General features: G+C 40.2%; 1 protein-coding gene across 1 annotated transcript in view; it reads left to right on the top strand.

The window, feature by feature from the left end:
- RAPGEF5 (Rap guanine nucleotide exchange factor 5) overlaps nucleotides 1-17,469 on the top strand; it is a 165,012-nt gene that overhangs the window by 70,733 nt on the left and 76,810 nt on the right. The window contains exon 9 of the mRNA XM_027684636.1: nucleotides 1,349-1,474. Within this exon, the coding sequence (XP_027540437.1) occupies nucleotides 1,349-1,474 (126 nt within the window). The remainder of the gene's footprint in view (nucleotides 1-1,348; nucleotides 1,475-17,469) is intronic.

Raw genomic sequence — 17,469 nt, 5'->3', positions numbered from 1 at the left:
TTTTCATCCAGACTGGAAGAATGTAGGCATGTACAAATTTATTTCAATGTACTTGGTTGTGAAGCCTATTTTTTCCATTAGTGTTAAAGCACTTATTCATAAACTGGATTTGTTTTCTTCTTCAGCTGAAGAAATCTTAACTCCCACTTCCTCCTTCCTTGGAGAAACCAGCAGACTGTAGGATTGTTTGGGTGGTCACTCTCACACCTTCATGGGCAGGAATTTCTTAAGGCCAAAGTATTGGAGCCTGCATGGCACTATGGGTTAGCAGTCAGGCCATCCCTAGCTTTTAGGCCTGACTCACAAGATGTGTTGTGAATTTTGGAGTAGATAGCTATTCATATAAACTCAAGATGAATAGTAGCAAGAAAATGGTGGAGGAAGTGGGGAAAAAATGTTTATTTGCCGATTGTCTTTGAAGTCTTATACTATAGCTGTGCCATATGATGGGCCCTCCCAAAGCATATGCTGTTCCCACAGGAAACACCTGGGCTAATAAAAGCTGTGTGGTATCATCACGCCAGGTCTCAGTTATACAGAGGCTATATCTATAACCAAAGCATGGACAGTGGTATTAGCCACTGACTTTTCAGGGAGCAATTTAGCCCATATCAACTAACTTTGCAATGGGTATCTGTTATGCCTGTGTGCAAGCTTGAATCCATCTTTATATATATGTACGGCATTTTTAGAAGACAACCAGTGCTCAATGTTTTGGCAAAACACTACAAGCGTAACTTGGATAACTGTCAGAATATTAGCCAAAAAAATAGTTCTAACATAGCTTTTAAAGCAAATATAATTTTCTTCCCTAAACAAAATCAAGAGAGACTGATTTGTTATTTACGGAATAAATAAATGTGACACAACTTATCTTTTGAGTCTTGCATACGTGAAAAATGGCTGGGGTGGGAGCAGAGGGAGTTGTAGCCTGTTATTTTTAGGACTGCCTTTTGTTGCACTTCAGTCTTTTTCCAGAGCTGTTCCTGGCTAACTTTCCCATGAGTTTTTAACCTCTTGCTCTTGTTCTCTTATGTAACAGGAAACAGGCTGACAGGAACAAATAAAACACAGCATATCTGATAGTTGCACTCAGAGGAGCGGTTGATTTAGTTAGCCCTGCCTTCTTCCCTCCAAAGTAGATACATTTAGAGATTCAGATGTGCCTCCACTCCTCTCCAGTTGTTTCCTGGGAAGCAGCGACTTAAGTTTGTGTTCAGCAAGCAGCACTGAAGTACCGCAAATATGAGAAAAGAGATGCATTTCTTTTAAGGTTGAAATTTGTGGCGGTGTCATGTCCTGGGATTGTGGATTTAAGTATTTGTTTGCTCTTTCTCCCACCCTTAAGGCAGGAGTTTTATGCAAGCTTCAGGGAAGAGATGACATCGGACGGATTGAGCTGGTCCAGAAGCTGGCGAGAGAGAACTGCCAGTTTTTGCAGGCGGATAGAAAATCACTGGAGAAGGCAGAACAAGTAAGACATTTCTTGTTTGGGTTTTTTTTGTTTTCTTCTGATTGGGGAGCAAGATTTAGGTCACAAAACTGAAATAGCAAAGCTGATGGTCAGAATCCAGGGCACACATTAGTCATGGAGCTGTAACTGCTCTCCTCTGGCATTTACATGTCTCTGAAGTGCGTTCAGGTCAATAATTGTCAACGCACTTAAATTATTATGTTGTCATTAGCTGTCAGTTGCTGTTATTAATCTTATACACATAGGATATAGCAGATGATTTCAGGATGCTTTTTACCAAATTGTTGGGTTTTAGGGCATATTTAAATAATGTATAAGGTATATGAATGCATCAAGTACTTACTTTAAATTGTCTTAAAATTACTTTATTGCTGGTATATTGGGATGTAAGTATTGGCTGGAACTTTTCAGTGTGAATTAAAAAGAATGGTCTGGATAGGGAATTCAATGGTTTTTTTTTTCTTTTAAATTGTGTTTTCAATCAAAAGTTACATTGAAGAAAGCAGCATTCCATTTAATGGTTCTGAAAGTATTTATTCAGATGTTAATAACTGGATCGAAAATGCACTGAAACTTGACTGCTCTGCTTATAGCACGTCTCTTAATATTGTTCTCCTAGTAAAGATTTCTATTCTGATTGCATATTAATCTAAAGCTGTAGAGGATAATAACTGCAAGAAACAAAAAAAATCCCACCTAGTCCTTGTGTCTCTTGCCATTTTGTATATATAATTTATTCCATATTCTGTTCACTGGACAGGAGAGAAAAGGCACGTGCTTTAGAAAAGAAATACTTTTCAGCTCATCTGCAAGCTTATTCCTACTGAAATAAAGCTGCACAAAGGAAAAGAGAATCATGAAATCTTATTTCAGAGCTTCGTGCTGTTCTGTTCGGCAGTGTATAAGGTCTGGTTTGGTGTAGTTAAATATGTAATTGTATCAGTAGGTGTGCAGAAGCGAGAAGGGTAATTAGCCAGGCTAAATCCTCTAGATTGAATTGTTCCTCGGCTGACCCGCCAGCCATGGACATCTGGCAGAATTTCTGTATATCTTTAAAGCACAATTAAAAGTTTAGGTGCTTAAATAAAGAAGATTTTAAGCCAGGGAATGTTTCTGTTGTGTTTCAGGATTTGGAAGCAAGATTACAGATATGTGGGCATAGAAGAGAGGGGAGTGTCGGGACTAATACTCCAAAAATTCAGTGAATATTTTTGCTGCTTACTCCAGTCATTGCAAAGGGTGCTGTGGTGTCAGCTGCAGTTCCCTAGCTGCACAGATTACAGTACAGTTCCAAAAATGGAAAGGAAAGAAGCACTCAGCTTTTCTTCTCCTTTTGAAAAGTGTGGTACTTAGCAATTGCTGCTATTTAGGAGATGAGTGACTTCAGTTTAGCAGGAGCTAGAGCAATCTGCTCATATCCATCCTGAGCAGCATAATGCAGCAGTTACTGCTCTGAGGCAAGGATATGCCTTTAGACTTTGAGGATATGCTTTTAGAGGTGACAGCAAAGAGAAGTGTTGTCTGAGAGACTGCAAAAGCCCAGGTCATTCCTCATCTGCCCTTTATTTCTGGGTAGGGAATGTCTTACAGCTAGTGTAGGCAATAATAAATCATGGTGTGCTTCCTCTCCCAGTCTACAATTTACTAGTTATTGTAGGGTGGGGGTGATGTGTCTCTTCCCTTCAGTCCAGGCAGCCCATGCCCAGATCTAAGAGAGATCTGCAGTCCACAGTGTGGGTGTATTTGCTAAGCCCCCAATGAGACTATTGATTTCATTAGGAATAGTCGCCAAGAAGGCACTACTGAACATGGGTAAGGCTTGTCATAGCTTCTCAGTTTAGCTGACTCAGGTAACTAGCTTTCCCTGGGAAAAATCCACACATTGCTGTGGAGGGGCGGTGGGTTGCATACGTTCAGGAAGCTGTGAGCTTCCATCTCTTCCTCTCCCTCCCTTCCTCCCGTGTGGTCTGAGAGCTGATCCGACGCACGTGCAGGTGTCAGGATTTGACTGGCTGGGCAGAGTTCACTGTTCCAGGCAGCAATTCCCCCTCCTTTCAAAGGAGAAAAGCAGAAGGCTGAATTATAGTGAGTACTGCTTGGATCCAGGCTTTCAGACCTTCCTATCTCATCCTGCTGCTACAAAAGTGATGGCAGATTCATTGGCATTGGCTTACTACCCAGTCCCTTGGGCTCACTGTAAATGTTAGAGGAACAACATGTTCAGGGTGTGGTGTTCTTATTATGTGTTACATGTCCATGTGTTACACGTCTTTTTTATTATTTTTAAAAGCATAGCTTACTTTTACCTTGTTTTCTTAGAAACATGGGGTGATGGGCACTCAGTGTAGGAGTGAAATGGATATGCTCTGCATGTTTTCCACGGGACCCTTATTTCTCAGCAAGTATCCTTGCACTAAAGCTTTCACCAGCTTTCCCTCCTGGGGAGCTCAAACTGTGTTTTCTTGGATGATCTGTCCTCCTCAAAGGGATGGCATGCAGTCTGTAAATCAGATGCCTGAACACCCTGCCAGGCTGCTCTCCCTGCACTTGGAGAGCTTGCTAGCTGGGTTGGCCTCCTGGCAGCCCATATCGAAGCAGAAATGCTGCTGGTTTGCAGGGCTGTGTGTTTCTGTCAGCCTGGGCCAGTGTCACTGTTCAAAGCTGGGGGCTTTATAACCTGCCTGGAACTAAAACTGCTCTTTCCAAGATGACCAATGGGGAATTTTGTCTAAAGCAGAGTTCTAGTTTGTCCTCCTCTAGAATTATGAAAAAACCCCCAAAACTCCAGCTTGAATGTGCATATGCATAATTCCTCTCTACATATACTGTGTCCCAGGCATGTGATGGGAAATGGAGTAGGGGCTCCCTTGGTGCTACCCACTGTGTTTCTAAAGCAGGTCTCTTCAGATTAGTACAACCTCACATGGATTTCCAACATCAATAGCAAAAATAAATGTAGTTTAATTGGGTTTTGATGATTCTTGTACTTTCCTGTAAAGAAGGAAGGGTTCTCAGCCTTATCACAGAATTTGGTACTAACTACCCCAATAACTTTTTCCTGTACAGTGAATGAGGTGTGGAGTGTGATGGGGAGCTAGACTGGATGACTAAGAGAACTGGTGAGCTCTCCTGCCATTCAAATATATAGTAATTATCTTAATCTGAGTCTGAGGACAGAAGTTAGTGATTCACTTAGGGAAGGTAGATGACATATGGATGCAGAAGAGATTTTTGGGCAGATAAAGTAGCTAAAAGTATTCTTTAAGGTGTGGTTGTTGGAGGTCTGTGGTCCACAGAGGGCAGGTGAAGCATGGATTGATTTGGTTTGATAGTTCAGAAGGAGATGAAAAATAATTATTTTTTTCTCAGAAAAAGCAGATGGTCTGGAAGAGGGAAAATATGTGACAGCTGGGTGGTTCACTGGAGAAAAGCTTGGTTTGGAACTATTGTGGGTGAGAGAAGGGATTGCTTTAGTCTGGCTGTGTTCTGAAGTGTGTAAAATTGGGGTGTGTGTACATATACATGATGTACATGCATATATTTTTACTTCATACTTTAAGTACCCTTATCAGAAAGTCCATACTGCTTTTGTTTCAGTTTTCTGGTATGCTCTCATTTCTCTTCAGATTTGTGGTCTGAATGAAAAAAAGAGCTTTGAAGAAATCATATAATTTAAAAAGTTCTGTGCTAAAACTCTGTTATATGTGAGCTGCTTAATTGATTTTGGCACTGGAAGCTGACAATGACCAGGTTAGACTGGTATATTGGACCTGGTGTTTCTTGGTAGCTCATAGTGCCATCTTCTTCTGTGGTGAATATAGTGTTTGCAAAGTGCTCTAATCATATTGATGCTCTCAGACTCATAAAGAAAAACAAAAACTAAATTACAGTGATTTTTTTTTCCCCATTCCTGCTTGATAATGTGTTAGAATAAGGTGCTTAATTAAGGCACTGAACCTACCATATGTGTTAGGTTGCCTAAACTTCAGCTTTGCTAGTGAGTAGAAAGTAAATAGTACTAAGTAAGACTCTAAATAGGAAGGTAAGCTTCTTCTCTTGCTGTTGAATTCCTACAATGAGATACAATGTACTGACAAATAAAGAAAACGAGATGGTTGTCTAAAACACACAGAAATTATTTTAGTATCAAATGTGGGCTAGAGTAAAAATAACTGCAAGCTTGCTATTCTAATTCTATCATTACATGCAAATCACACTCATAAGCCTAGGGAAAAGTAAAACTGGGTATTTGTATTTTTATGTAATTTAAGTATTTCATTCCCTTTAAAAAGTTGCTTTGACAGAAAATAGATGAAAAATCTGTATTGAAATATTCAGCTATAAAATGAGCCCACTTTTTTTGAAAGTTTGCTTATTAGTAGCATTAATTATAATATAGAAAGCAAGTTCCGTATGTAAAGCCATTTGAAGTAATTTATCATAGCTTTTTTTCCTCCAGCATACTTCTGAGATGCATTTGAGGCACATTTGCACTAAACCAAAGTTTTTGAAACTCCTCTTAAGCAACTGCAATTCAATTAAATAGTGGCTTTATAGTAGATGTGAAACTGTTTGTACAGTTATTATTTCAATAAAGTGTTGCACTGATTAAGAAAATCACATTTGTTTACAGTGTCATTGTCTTAGTAGAGTTGGAAAAGTGCTTTTCATCCCAGCAACATGGGGAGAATATTCTTTAGATTATGTTATCATTTTCATGGTCAGGTCAACTGAATAAGCTGTTTACAAATTGACAGTAATGTTCAAAGGAAATTTAAGATTCTCTAAGGTGCTCATAAGAGAACTAAAGAATATTAATTTCTTTATTCAACTATATAAATTATATTCTAGGCTGAGGCTCTTCCAGTACTTCCCTGCATCGCTGGGGAGGGGAACATTTCCTAAATCCACCCTGTAATCCCTTTACAGATTAATGTATATATTAATTAGAGTTATGTACTGTTTAAAAGTATATAAGTACATACAGCTTGAGTGTATTGATTCTATGACAGTTCAAGATGAAAGAGATATATTATAGGAGGCAGATATGTTTTCAGAAGGACAACAGATACTGAAGAACAGTTTTGTTAATTTACTGGGTACTAAGTTTTGTAATCAGTGGTCTCATTAAGAAGACAGATGATTTGCTCATTGAAGCAGGTTAGTAGTTGAGCTGAAGCTGTTAAAAGGCTTACAACAACAGAAAATTAACGACTTGGAGCCTTGGGTTGTATAGATTACTCACGACCAAGGAATTTCATAAGGAAATTCCAGCCGTGACACACCAAGGTTATTTTAGGGTGCATCTACCTGTCCAGCTGGAGACAAGAATGAATGTCAGGACACATTCAGAGCTGCTGTTTTTGTTAACTTTTGTTAGACAAAGATGTGGCGCTATACTGATATACTGTTGGATTGATGGTCAATAATCAGGGCTCCGATGGAAAAATATTCTTTAAAACATTGATATCAAATGACATCTGAATACAGGCAGTGACTGAAATTTTACTTTCTAAAAAATTCATCACTTTTGTTGTATCTGCTCTGGGACAGATCTGTTGGGTACCTTGAGTGCAGATTTACTGCTTTTCGCTCTTGTCCGCTATTCTGCATCTCCTGCAGAACTGTGGATCAAGTGGACACAACTATACACAGTTTAGCACAACTAAACAGCTATTTACAACTATAGCACAACTATAGCACTGTTTTGCAGGAACTTTCATGGCTTGAGTATCTATGAGGTGGTATAGATATCTAAAGTCTTTTAAGCAGAATGGGTTTAGCACGTTAGCCCAGGAGTTAGCTATTTCTCTTTATACCTCTTAGATCTGCCAGTATTAGCAGAGAGAGCTGTACCAGGGTAAGATGAGAGTTGGCAATTTTGTGTTAGTCTTCAACTACAAGCCAAGAAAAAGATGAATCTATCAATGAGGTTGTCAGTTTATATCTCTGTATTGAGTAAGAGTGACTAAGAGGTATGTACATGCTTGCTGTGGAGGTAAGTTGAAGTTCAAGTCTCTGGTCTGAATCAGGGGAACAGGGACTTGAATCTAGTTCTGTCTTGTTCTGGAGAGAGTGTCCTATTCCAGATGGTCGATCTTTCATCTACTGGAATGAATGCATAGCCCAAGGTGATCACCTGTTCTTTGTAAACCAACCTCTTTATCCTCTGAGAAGAAAAGACTTCTGCAGGTCCTAGGCTTTTTTTTTTGGGTGCAGAACAGGCACAGGCATCTTTTTGAAATGGAAAAAGTTTCCCAGAGTTAAGGCTCCTCCTGCTCAGATGTAGGACTGGGATCATTTGCATGCTAGCAAAAGTTTTGTTTCAGTCTTCTGCAGCACTTCTATTAAAATAATGAGAAAAGTATTTTTATTTGCTACATACTTTTCAGACAACTTACTGTTCCTTTTGTTAAGTCTATTTAATGTGGCCAGAGTTTTGGAGGAGAACGTCCTCTTGTCAGGGATGCAAAACAGTGGTGAAATTATATGGTCCTTCTCCCTGTAAAATAAAAGCTCTGCAGTCATGCTTGTGCTCGCATGATATGTTGTGAGCTTAGTATAGGAACACATTTACTGGAAACCTCCCTGTTTTCCTTTGAGTCAAGTTACGTATTTCCACAATACTTTCCTCCAGATGCTTGGCCTAGTGTTTGAAAGAAAAGAAAGCCCAATTTGCTCCTCTGATTTATTCTGTAACATTAAACTACTTTGTATAGAAGGAAATTCCACATACACATTTTGCACGCTGGGCTTTCTTTGGTGTGGAATGGTGACTCATTCTTGTATGGGACAATACCTTAGCTCCTGGGCTGAAAGGGGTAAAAAGGGCACATGGTATTTAGCAGGCTAAAACCTGAGACCCAGAACTCTGAATTTTATTTTCGACTCCATTGGTTATTTAATAAATAACCTTCTTCAAATCTTGCTGCTTCTCTGCACCTTTGTTTACCAGGTATAAAATGGGGTCTTCAACATGTGGGACCTTGAAGGGTGCCATAAAACCTGCAGTGGTTAATGAATGTTGATGAATTGCTTTGGTATCCCTTTTAGGTGGTTTGGGGATCCCAAGCAAGCTGGAAGTGGGTTGGACTTTGAACTGCTGAGGGCCAGGGAGATATTTTTTTAAATTCTTAGCATAGCTGAGGCAAGGCCAAGCAGTTGCAGTCACTACGCGGCCTCTGGGTCCTCGGGCATTGCTTCAGTGGCTGTACTGCCCCAAATGCTTGTCCCCAGCCCTGGGCTGTCCCATGTAGTGCAGCTTTATGAAGAGACACAGGGAATAATGAAGCTGAAAAATAAAATAAATACACCTTTCTTGTGGGGTTATTTTCCAGCTGGTTCAGTTTCCTTCACATGATGGGGACATGGATATGGAGTGAGAATGAGATATGGTGTGAGGGATGACCCATGCAACCTCCTTATTAAATACAGCCATCCCTCTTCATTCACAAAAGCCTTGTGACTTACAAAATCCAGAAACTGAACTGTGTCAAATGAAATTTCCTTGGATTTTTTCGGCAACCAGTTTTTAATCTAGGTCCTGTGCTTCACCATGTGGCTTCATGAAGGCATGCATGCCCAAAGAAAGGTGTGAATGATGAGTGAAGGTCAGCATCTAGGAGCAGGGAAGAGAACAGGAGTGCTGTTTTTCATGGGAAGTTGGACTACACAGTTCTGGTGTGGTGGTACTCTAGTCCTGGGAACTGTGAATAATAAAGATGCCTAGATCTCTCCGTCAAATTGGGGAATTTGTTACCTAAATTCAGGAAGATTAAAAAGAAAAGTTGATAAAACTTTGAATATGTATCATGCAAACGTAAGTCAGAAATTCCAAGCAGTTTCTGGAATTCAAGAGAAGTAATTTTGTCCTTCACCTTTCAGTGGTGCAGATCTTTTAAGTCATTCATTGTTTTACTAGACTCTTCTCTTAGAATTGAAAACAATCAAGAACATCTGGCTTTGGCTCATACTGTGGACCTGGCTGAGAAGAAATATACAAGATCACTGGAAAATTTTTTGATAAACCAGAAGCTGGTGGCTGTCCACTACAGCATCCTCTTTGGAAGTTGTCCAAGATTTGGTAGCTGGCCCAGAGATCAGAGTCATGTTAAAAGGATTCAGTGCAAAATGAAGATTTGGGCCAGTAACACAGAAGATACATGGTTAGTGTTATTAAATAGGTGAACATATTTCTACATGTCAAGCTTTGCTCTTGTTTGGAGTGGAGCAAATTCTGTAGTACCATCTGCTTTCTATGCTAAGGTCAGTGTGGTTCCAGTGGCAGGATGCTCTGAAGTCAATGAGGCCTGTGTTAGGACCCCACTGGACTAAATGCTGCCAGCATTTGCTGATATTTGTTCCTGCAGGCATGCTCTGGAGACCACCTGGAGCATGCTGGTGTGAAGACTTAGCCTTTTCCTTATGTTCAGCTGCCTTTCCTGTACCAGAGTCGGGCTATCTGCACTGGGGACTTTTTGGGAAAAGGGCAGCTATAAAGTGTCTATCTCTGCCTCCATTGCTGAAGCCACATCCACAGCAGGAATGTAAGCACATCTCAGCTTTGTATTTTTTGTAGGCTTCTTTTCTCCCCCCCAAGATTTATTTATTTTAATCATGAGACATCTCTAAAATCTCAAAAAATTGTCCTTTTGCTATGGCCGTTCTGTCACTCACTGTGCCTGCTTTTCAAAATTTAATTCAGCTCCTGCTGATGTTAATAGATATTTTTTTGTGAGAGCAGGGTATAGCCCTTAGGGTCTAATACTTTTGTCACACTGTAGCTGTGGAAGGTGGTGGCATTTTGCAAGATGTGCTTGACACACGGTCACCCGTGGAGAACGCTGATTTGGTAGCAGTTAATACACCACTCGCATTCATTTTTCTTGGTTGTATGTGGCAGCTCAAAGAGCAAAGGAATGAAAACCCAGGTGATTAGTGGTATTTTTGCTGACTGTCTTCCTCTAAATCAAAGCAGGTATTCCCCTCTCCTTCCTCGATTAGTGTTCCTACCGCTGTGTGCAGCACCTCCTATGTTCTAATTCACAGCACATGAAAATGAGGTCTCAAGTGCATATGCATGGATTTTGTTTTAACTACCTAGTGAAAAGTTTTAATTAGATGTTTCATGTGGAAACATGAAACAGGGTTTGAAATGAGCAATGACCTTGTGGCCTTCCTTGAATATATTTTCTGCTACCATGTGGCAGGCAGTTCCCTGTTCTTTCTGTCACTGGCTGGAACGTGAGCATCCGAGCGGGGAAGGCTCTGACGTGTGGGAGCAGCAGCAGCTGCTGGTTGCAGGAAAAAGTACTTTAGCCTCATTTGGTGACTGGGAAAATAATAGCATGACCTAACTCAGGAAGAGTATGAATAGTAGCTGGTATTTCCTTTAACAGCTTGCTGAAGATCAAATCTTAGATGGATTTCCAAGCTCTGAACTAGAATAAGCCCTGAACAGGGGGTGATGCTGAACTACATGGCCCTGTTTGATCAAGGGAAGAGCCTACAGCTCACATGCCTTTGTAGGCTGCTGTGTGTCAGCTCTGTCCCCTGCCAGCCTGGCTGATGCTGCTGTCTCACCTGGAGTGGCTGGACTGAGAGCACCATCCCTTATTTCATCTCCCTTTTCCCTGGGAGGTGAGGGGAGTAGACCTGTGTGTGGTGTATCAGGAGCAGCATTTCTACTTAGTCTGGTGCTAGGAGAAACAAAGGCAAACCTGCTCTTTTTAGTAGAGGAGAAGACAAGCGCAGAATGGAAACGTGCATCACCTTTATCGTTTGGTTCCAATATCACAGTGTCTATTCTGTTTTTAGAGGCACTAATATTTGTTCAACGAATACAATATCAATTGAGGGCTTTTTACAAAGTACTTTTGATATTGCAAGTAGGGGATTATTCACCACAGAAAAATTTAAAACATATATGTGGGTATAAATACAACTGTTAAATTGATTTGCTGTTTGTAATATATACTGTTTGGCCACACTTAGCAAGTTAACCTGATGAACCCTGATGGGTTCAGGGTCAGAGAAGACACTAATCAGAGCTGACTGAAGAGACCATAATTTTGGTTCTCATATGCAAAGCCTGGTTGTTCAAGCTTTGAGCTAAAAAACCAGATATATTCAGGTCTGGGCTTCCTTGTGTGGATGGCAAACAGCTAAAAAGTGTACCAACACTCTGGCTTTGTCTCCTCATGTGAGAAACCTGAATCTTTTAAGTGAAATCCACACATTAGTTCAGTCTGTCTAAATAATACACAGTACCTATATTGAGCTAATAATTTGGCTATATTGATTTCTTTTTTGTGTCTTAGATTTTATGAACTTATGTAGAAGAAGAATATGGCTTCTAAACAGAACTCTATTTGCAGTGAGTTCTTTACTCCTATTTCACGCAGAGGCAGAAGAAGTAGATTAAACCCGGGCAGAAGATTTTCCTGCCTGTTTTATCATTGGCATCACAAGATTCTTCCAGCAGAGTTTGAGCAGTGCCCTGTGCCCCACTGGGAACCTATCAAATCCTGCACATTGTAGGGGATGGCCTCCTGCATCTGGGGCCTTTCTCAGGATTTCACCAAGGATATGGCAGAATCCTTCTCTACCAAGAAACTTGTGGCACTCATGGTCCACCAGTTCTCTTTCTGTAGATATACCTGCCTATGTGTGCATATGCTATATTTATTTATTCATTAAACACACTGCAAACCTTGCTGAAAGCAAAGATGATCACTTACAAGGACTACTTATGGAAGCTTTCTTTATTCTGAAGAAAGAACCAGTCATTTACACACAGTCTCAGTTGTTAACATAAAGAAGCTGCTTTCTCCTGGTGACCCATCTGTTCTGACACTCCTCTCCTTCTCCTCCTCTTTTCAGATCGCATCAGGTTTTCATCTAGCAGATTCTGAAAAGTTTCAACCTCCTTTTCAGTTGTTCAAATTAAAACATAAGTCTTGGTCATCACATTTGAGACCTATACAAACTTCTGTGCCCCTACCTTGGGGACATCAGGCTCATGTCATCTTTCCCCCTCTCCATCTAGTGCCTGCTGACAGAAAAAGCAATAGATGTAGGCTATCTGCTCCCTGGCTTATCTTGCAGGTAACTCCATGTAGGTACACACTACCTGCCTTTCTGAAGAGGAGGAGTGAGTGGTGAAGCTGAGGTGTCAGATGGGGGCTCAGGAGCTCCCCATCCTTCACGGGCTTCCTCCAAGACCTTGGGTTATTGACCAAACATCTGTGTCTCAGATCCTTGTTTGTATATGGAAGTGTCACTTCCCTGTTTTCAGGAGCACTGTGAATGTTGGCTCTCAGGATGCTTTCCCACACTGATGTGGTGTTTGAGTAGTCAGAGCGCACTGGCTGACTGAGTGATACTATAGATAGGTTGAAGCAGCTTCCGTTTTTAAGTCTGAACACCTGAACCACATGAAAGTGGCTTCAGGTGGCAGATTTTTGTCGTGGGACACCCAAATCAGGTACTTTCTTAAAAATGGCCCCTATCAATTTTTTTTTTTTCAGAGTGTCACCTACAATTTTAGTTTCAGGAGACCCCTAAAAATCTGCCTCTCTTATTTCATTTTAGACATTTCCTTGTAGGAATGTATGTAGAAACTGAAGGAACATGTTCCAATTTTACAAAAGAGCTGTGGGTATATGTGCTAATTTGTGTGGGATCCGCAGCCATCCTTAGAACAGAGTTGCTCTGTTCTTGCACTGGGTGGCCGTATGCTCCCTGTAATTCATCTGTTCTCACTCTCCCACCCTCAGCTGTCACATAGACACACATATGTATATGTACAGATATGACTGTCTCTTCCCTGGTGCAAAACTTAGTTTTGTACTATGTAGAGAAAAAGGCTACAGTTTCACTACACCATTTTCCTTTTCAACTGTTGTAGCAATGCACTCAAATTCTATCTCATATTTACTGGTTCATCAATTGACACATACTGTTTTCATTGCAGTGACATATAAATAGTAAATATTTGCATTAGACAAAAGCTATACAGTAAATCATGCATATAACTGTTGTTTTAAAATGTATTAGTTTTTAATCCATGTGATGTTCAATATGTATTAAGGATCTCCTACGAACAGAAACAGAAAAAAATAGCAATTTACTCACTTAATTATGTTAGAAATTCATGTCTTACCTGCTGTAAGAAGAAATAAAGGTTTAGCATTCCAGTAAAAGTATCAAAAAACTGTAAAAGTTGCTTGACCATGATAATGTGAAAATTGACTACAAAATCATAGGCATTTGCAATTTTCCTTGCAATTCATTAATGCTGCAGTTTCCAGTGTTCCAGTGCTCTTGTGCATGGAAAAGATCTGCGTCAAATGGTTGGATGCCCAGCCTGTATGAAAAAAATCCTATTGATTAAGATCTAATAATACTTCCCATCCTGGAGATTCTTCATTTGTGCAATTTTGCGAATGCAGCAGAACATGCAATAACAATATGTCCATATCGCTTTTGCATTTATGACAAATACTTTGCTCCAATCCTTTTACCTTTTTTTTTCCATGCAAAGGTTAAGTGCTTGCTACAGCAAAACCTCTTTTCTACCTTAGACAATATATTTAATGAACTTTATCTGTATTGCATTGTTAAGGGCAAGGAGCTAGGAGCTAGTTCTAAATAGACAAGGGCTTTTACGAAAATGAAATCCTCAAAGAGTTGCTTCATCATGGGAAATCATTGCCAAATGTCATGTGAGCTCTTGCTTTCCTGGCACACACAATGTAGAGAAACATTTTCATTTTTAGCATCTTGACATTCAGCTTTTTGACTTACAATGCTCCACTTTTTAGTATATGAATTTTTAAATTTCCCATTAAAATACATTGTTATGAATTTGCTTATATTGAAATAACAATTGAGATAATATAGAGATATAGATAATTAGAGGCTTAGATCATGTTGTACAGAAGCATCTTAATAAGATCAAATAAAAAGCTGCATTTTATTTTTAGTGTAGTCTAATGTTTAATAATCTAAAGCTTAAAATCTGATGAATTGGCAATGATTTTGTGATTCGATACTCAGAAAGAATGCATTCTGAATACCAAATGAATGAAAGTTACTGTGGACTATCATTGCTACATTTTTTATTTTGACCTTGAAAACTGTGTTAGTTTAGTGTTTTTACACTGTTAACCTTGAAACACATTACTGGGAAAAACAGTGCTGAATGTTAGCAGTGCTTTTACTTGAGTTATCATAGGGGAACAGTTGGAAGTTTATGGATAGAAATTGTCTTCAAAATCTTCAAATAGCCTGAAAGTTTTGGTGATGACAGCCTTTTAAATTATCATTATCCTAAAAATGTCCTGTGCCAGTGAAGCCTCACATAGCTAAAAGAAAAAGTGACTGCGGAAAGGAGTGTAAGTAATACCAGGAGGATGAGGATGCCCAAGAAGCTGCTTACCAATCCCTTCTGTTGCCATGCAAACATGTCCTCACAAAATATCCTTGGTGCAGCATCATTTTGGTAGGTCAGGTAAGCAGCTATGTGTAAAGATCATACTTTTTATGTCAAGTAAATGCTCATGAGCCCAAATCTTATCCCCCTCTTTGCTGGTTGTTAGCAGGCAGCCAATGTATCAGTACAGAGTAAGGGTATATGAAAAAACATGCTTTGCACAGGGAGATTTTTCTCTGGAATAGACGGAGGTATAAGTCAGAGACAACAGCCTTGTGTTTTCATTTTTTGTCTTTACTGAATGGGTAGTTACACTGTAAACTGCACATTCATTACTTACACTGGAAAAAAAATCCTAACAGATTTCAGGAACGTTAGATTCTGATCACTTGTATTTTAAGGGAGCGGAAGAATATGTAAGCAACTTCTGCTTAGGATCATCTGAAAATATAATTAATTTTATGAAAAATCTAGCAGAAACCTAATGTTTTAGAAAGGTTTTTAAAGACTTTGTCCTCACCTATCCCCTTCAAATCATTGTGGTCTCTGTTTCCGATTGCCTCCAATGCCTGTGTTAAAATTCAAGGCATCCATAAGGCACATATCCTCCTGACCTAGTGCTGTAGTTATGATGATGCATAAAATAAATCATTGCAATTACTGAGGCAGTCTCAAGCACTTAGTAACTCAGGCAATTGCTTCTTGAAACATGACTGAACTGAAGAAAGGATCATTAGTTATTTCCCTGGAGTACTTGGATATTGTAACCCTCTCCACAGGGTTCTATTAGGGAGTTAAGGCCTGGCCATTTGTTCACACATCTCATTTTATCTTTCTGTTACTCAAATGCTCTGTGACATCTGGTGAATTCCAGAGCATCTCTCTTCTTCACCCATGGCATCTCCTTACCTGTCAAAGTTCAGGTCAAATAGCAAATGGCCAACCATGTGGAAAGGAAGAGCCCAGCAATGACAAAGTAAACAGGTTTAAGAAGTCATTTCTGGAAGGACTTATGAGATAGGGTGAATTTATGAGACGCATGATATAAAAATAGTTTTCTGAGTAAGGAGGAAGAAGTTGGTTAGATGAGATCTCAAAGTTATACATGAAAAAGAGTACAAACCTGTAGAAAGCTATATAAATGGTTTAAAGCCATGAAGGTCAGGAAGGAATTAAAGCCTGAAATGGGGGAAGGGAGGCCAGGATCAGAGCTTTGGGAGAGTTTCCATATATCTTGGGTGGCATAATAGGTGTCGGCAGTGTCTAAGTAGTCTGTACTATGCAATCTGAAAGTAATGGGATGTGATGAGAGGAAGAGAATGAGATCAGAAGATATGTGTCAGTGAACAGTTGTATCCCCCAGTGGAGCCTTTGTTGGCTGAAGAAACCCCTGGGCATACAGGGGTATATCAGAAGCTGGCAAGTGGCATCACAGTGTGGCTCTCACTCTCTCTAGGTAACACCGGGTTGCTCAGGAGGTCAAGAAGGAGGAGATATTTTGAGGGAGGAAAAAGGGAGCGACCCATGGGAGATTATTGGGGAACCTCATGTCGGTGCTGCTCCTCATGGTGAATTAAAAGAATAGGGAATGAGCCTTATGTGGGCATGATAGTGGGCTGAAGAAGAGCTAGAAAAGGGTAACAGGGAAATACAGTAAAAGCCCAGTGACTGATGGATGGGCTGAGACTTTATGGATGGGACTGGCAGTAGAGCAATATGGTTTGAGGGGGTTGTTCTGGAGAGAGCTGTCCCCTCTCCTGGGGAGGAAGGGAGGCCCTCTCAGGGAGAGGTGGTGTGTTAGATGATAGTATCAGAGCCCAGCAAGACATGCAGCAGCCTGGTTCAGGGTTGATTCAAGGGTAGATCAGATGTCCTTGTTTTGGAGGCAGCAACATCCCTCAGAAGGGAGGGGCAGATGGCTGGAGGCAGTAACAGCTCCCGCAGCCCCAGCGAGATGTGCTGCTGCATGTCTGGCAGCCTTCACGCTGTCAGGAAGGCTTTTTTTCCTAGTGCTGTTGTGAATGGTCTTCTGATGCAAGGGTACAAAGTGAGTTTGAGAGCCACACTGTCATTTGCAAGGTTTCATGGTATTGATTGAGACAAATCCTAGCAAAACATTCAACATTTGGTCTTATTTTTTTCAGTATTTCTTCCTATTCTAATGGTTAGATCTGGTTAAATCTCCCTGAGCAAAAATAACATTTTGGATTACTTCCATTAACTTTTTTGCAGAAGAGACTGTGAAATCTGGACTATGCCACACTTCTGCACATGTTCCTCCCCAGAGGAACCGTTCCTCGTGGAGGAGACCACACAAGCACACAGATGAGTGTTTACTCAAGATGCCCTGCATCTCATTGCAGATACCATGTGATTTAACAGTTGCCATGGTAACGATGCATTTTTCATTCCATAACTTGAATAAATGTTGAGATTGTCCTTGGTATAACTAACTTATCTCCCTTTTAAAGTTGGCCATGATTGTATTATCTAAAGAAAGCAGAGAGGAGACTCCCAACATTTATACTGAATTTTTAGAGCATGTAGGCAGTTAAGAAGT

The sequence above is a fragment of the Neopelma chrysocephalum genome, unplaced genomic scaffold (assembly GCF_003984885.1).
Source record: "Neopelma chrysocephalum unplaced genomic scaffold, ASM398488v2 Primary Assembly neopelma1_67, whole genome shotgun sequence".
NCBI classification, from domain to species: domain Eukaryota; kingdom Metazoa; phylum Chordata; class Aves; order Passeriformes; family Pipridae; genus Neopelma; species Neopelma chrysocephalum.
Note: the sequence above shows the minus strand (reverse complement) of the source record. Positions and strands in the feature narration are given on the sequence as shown.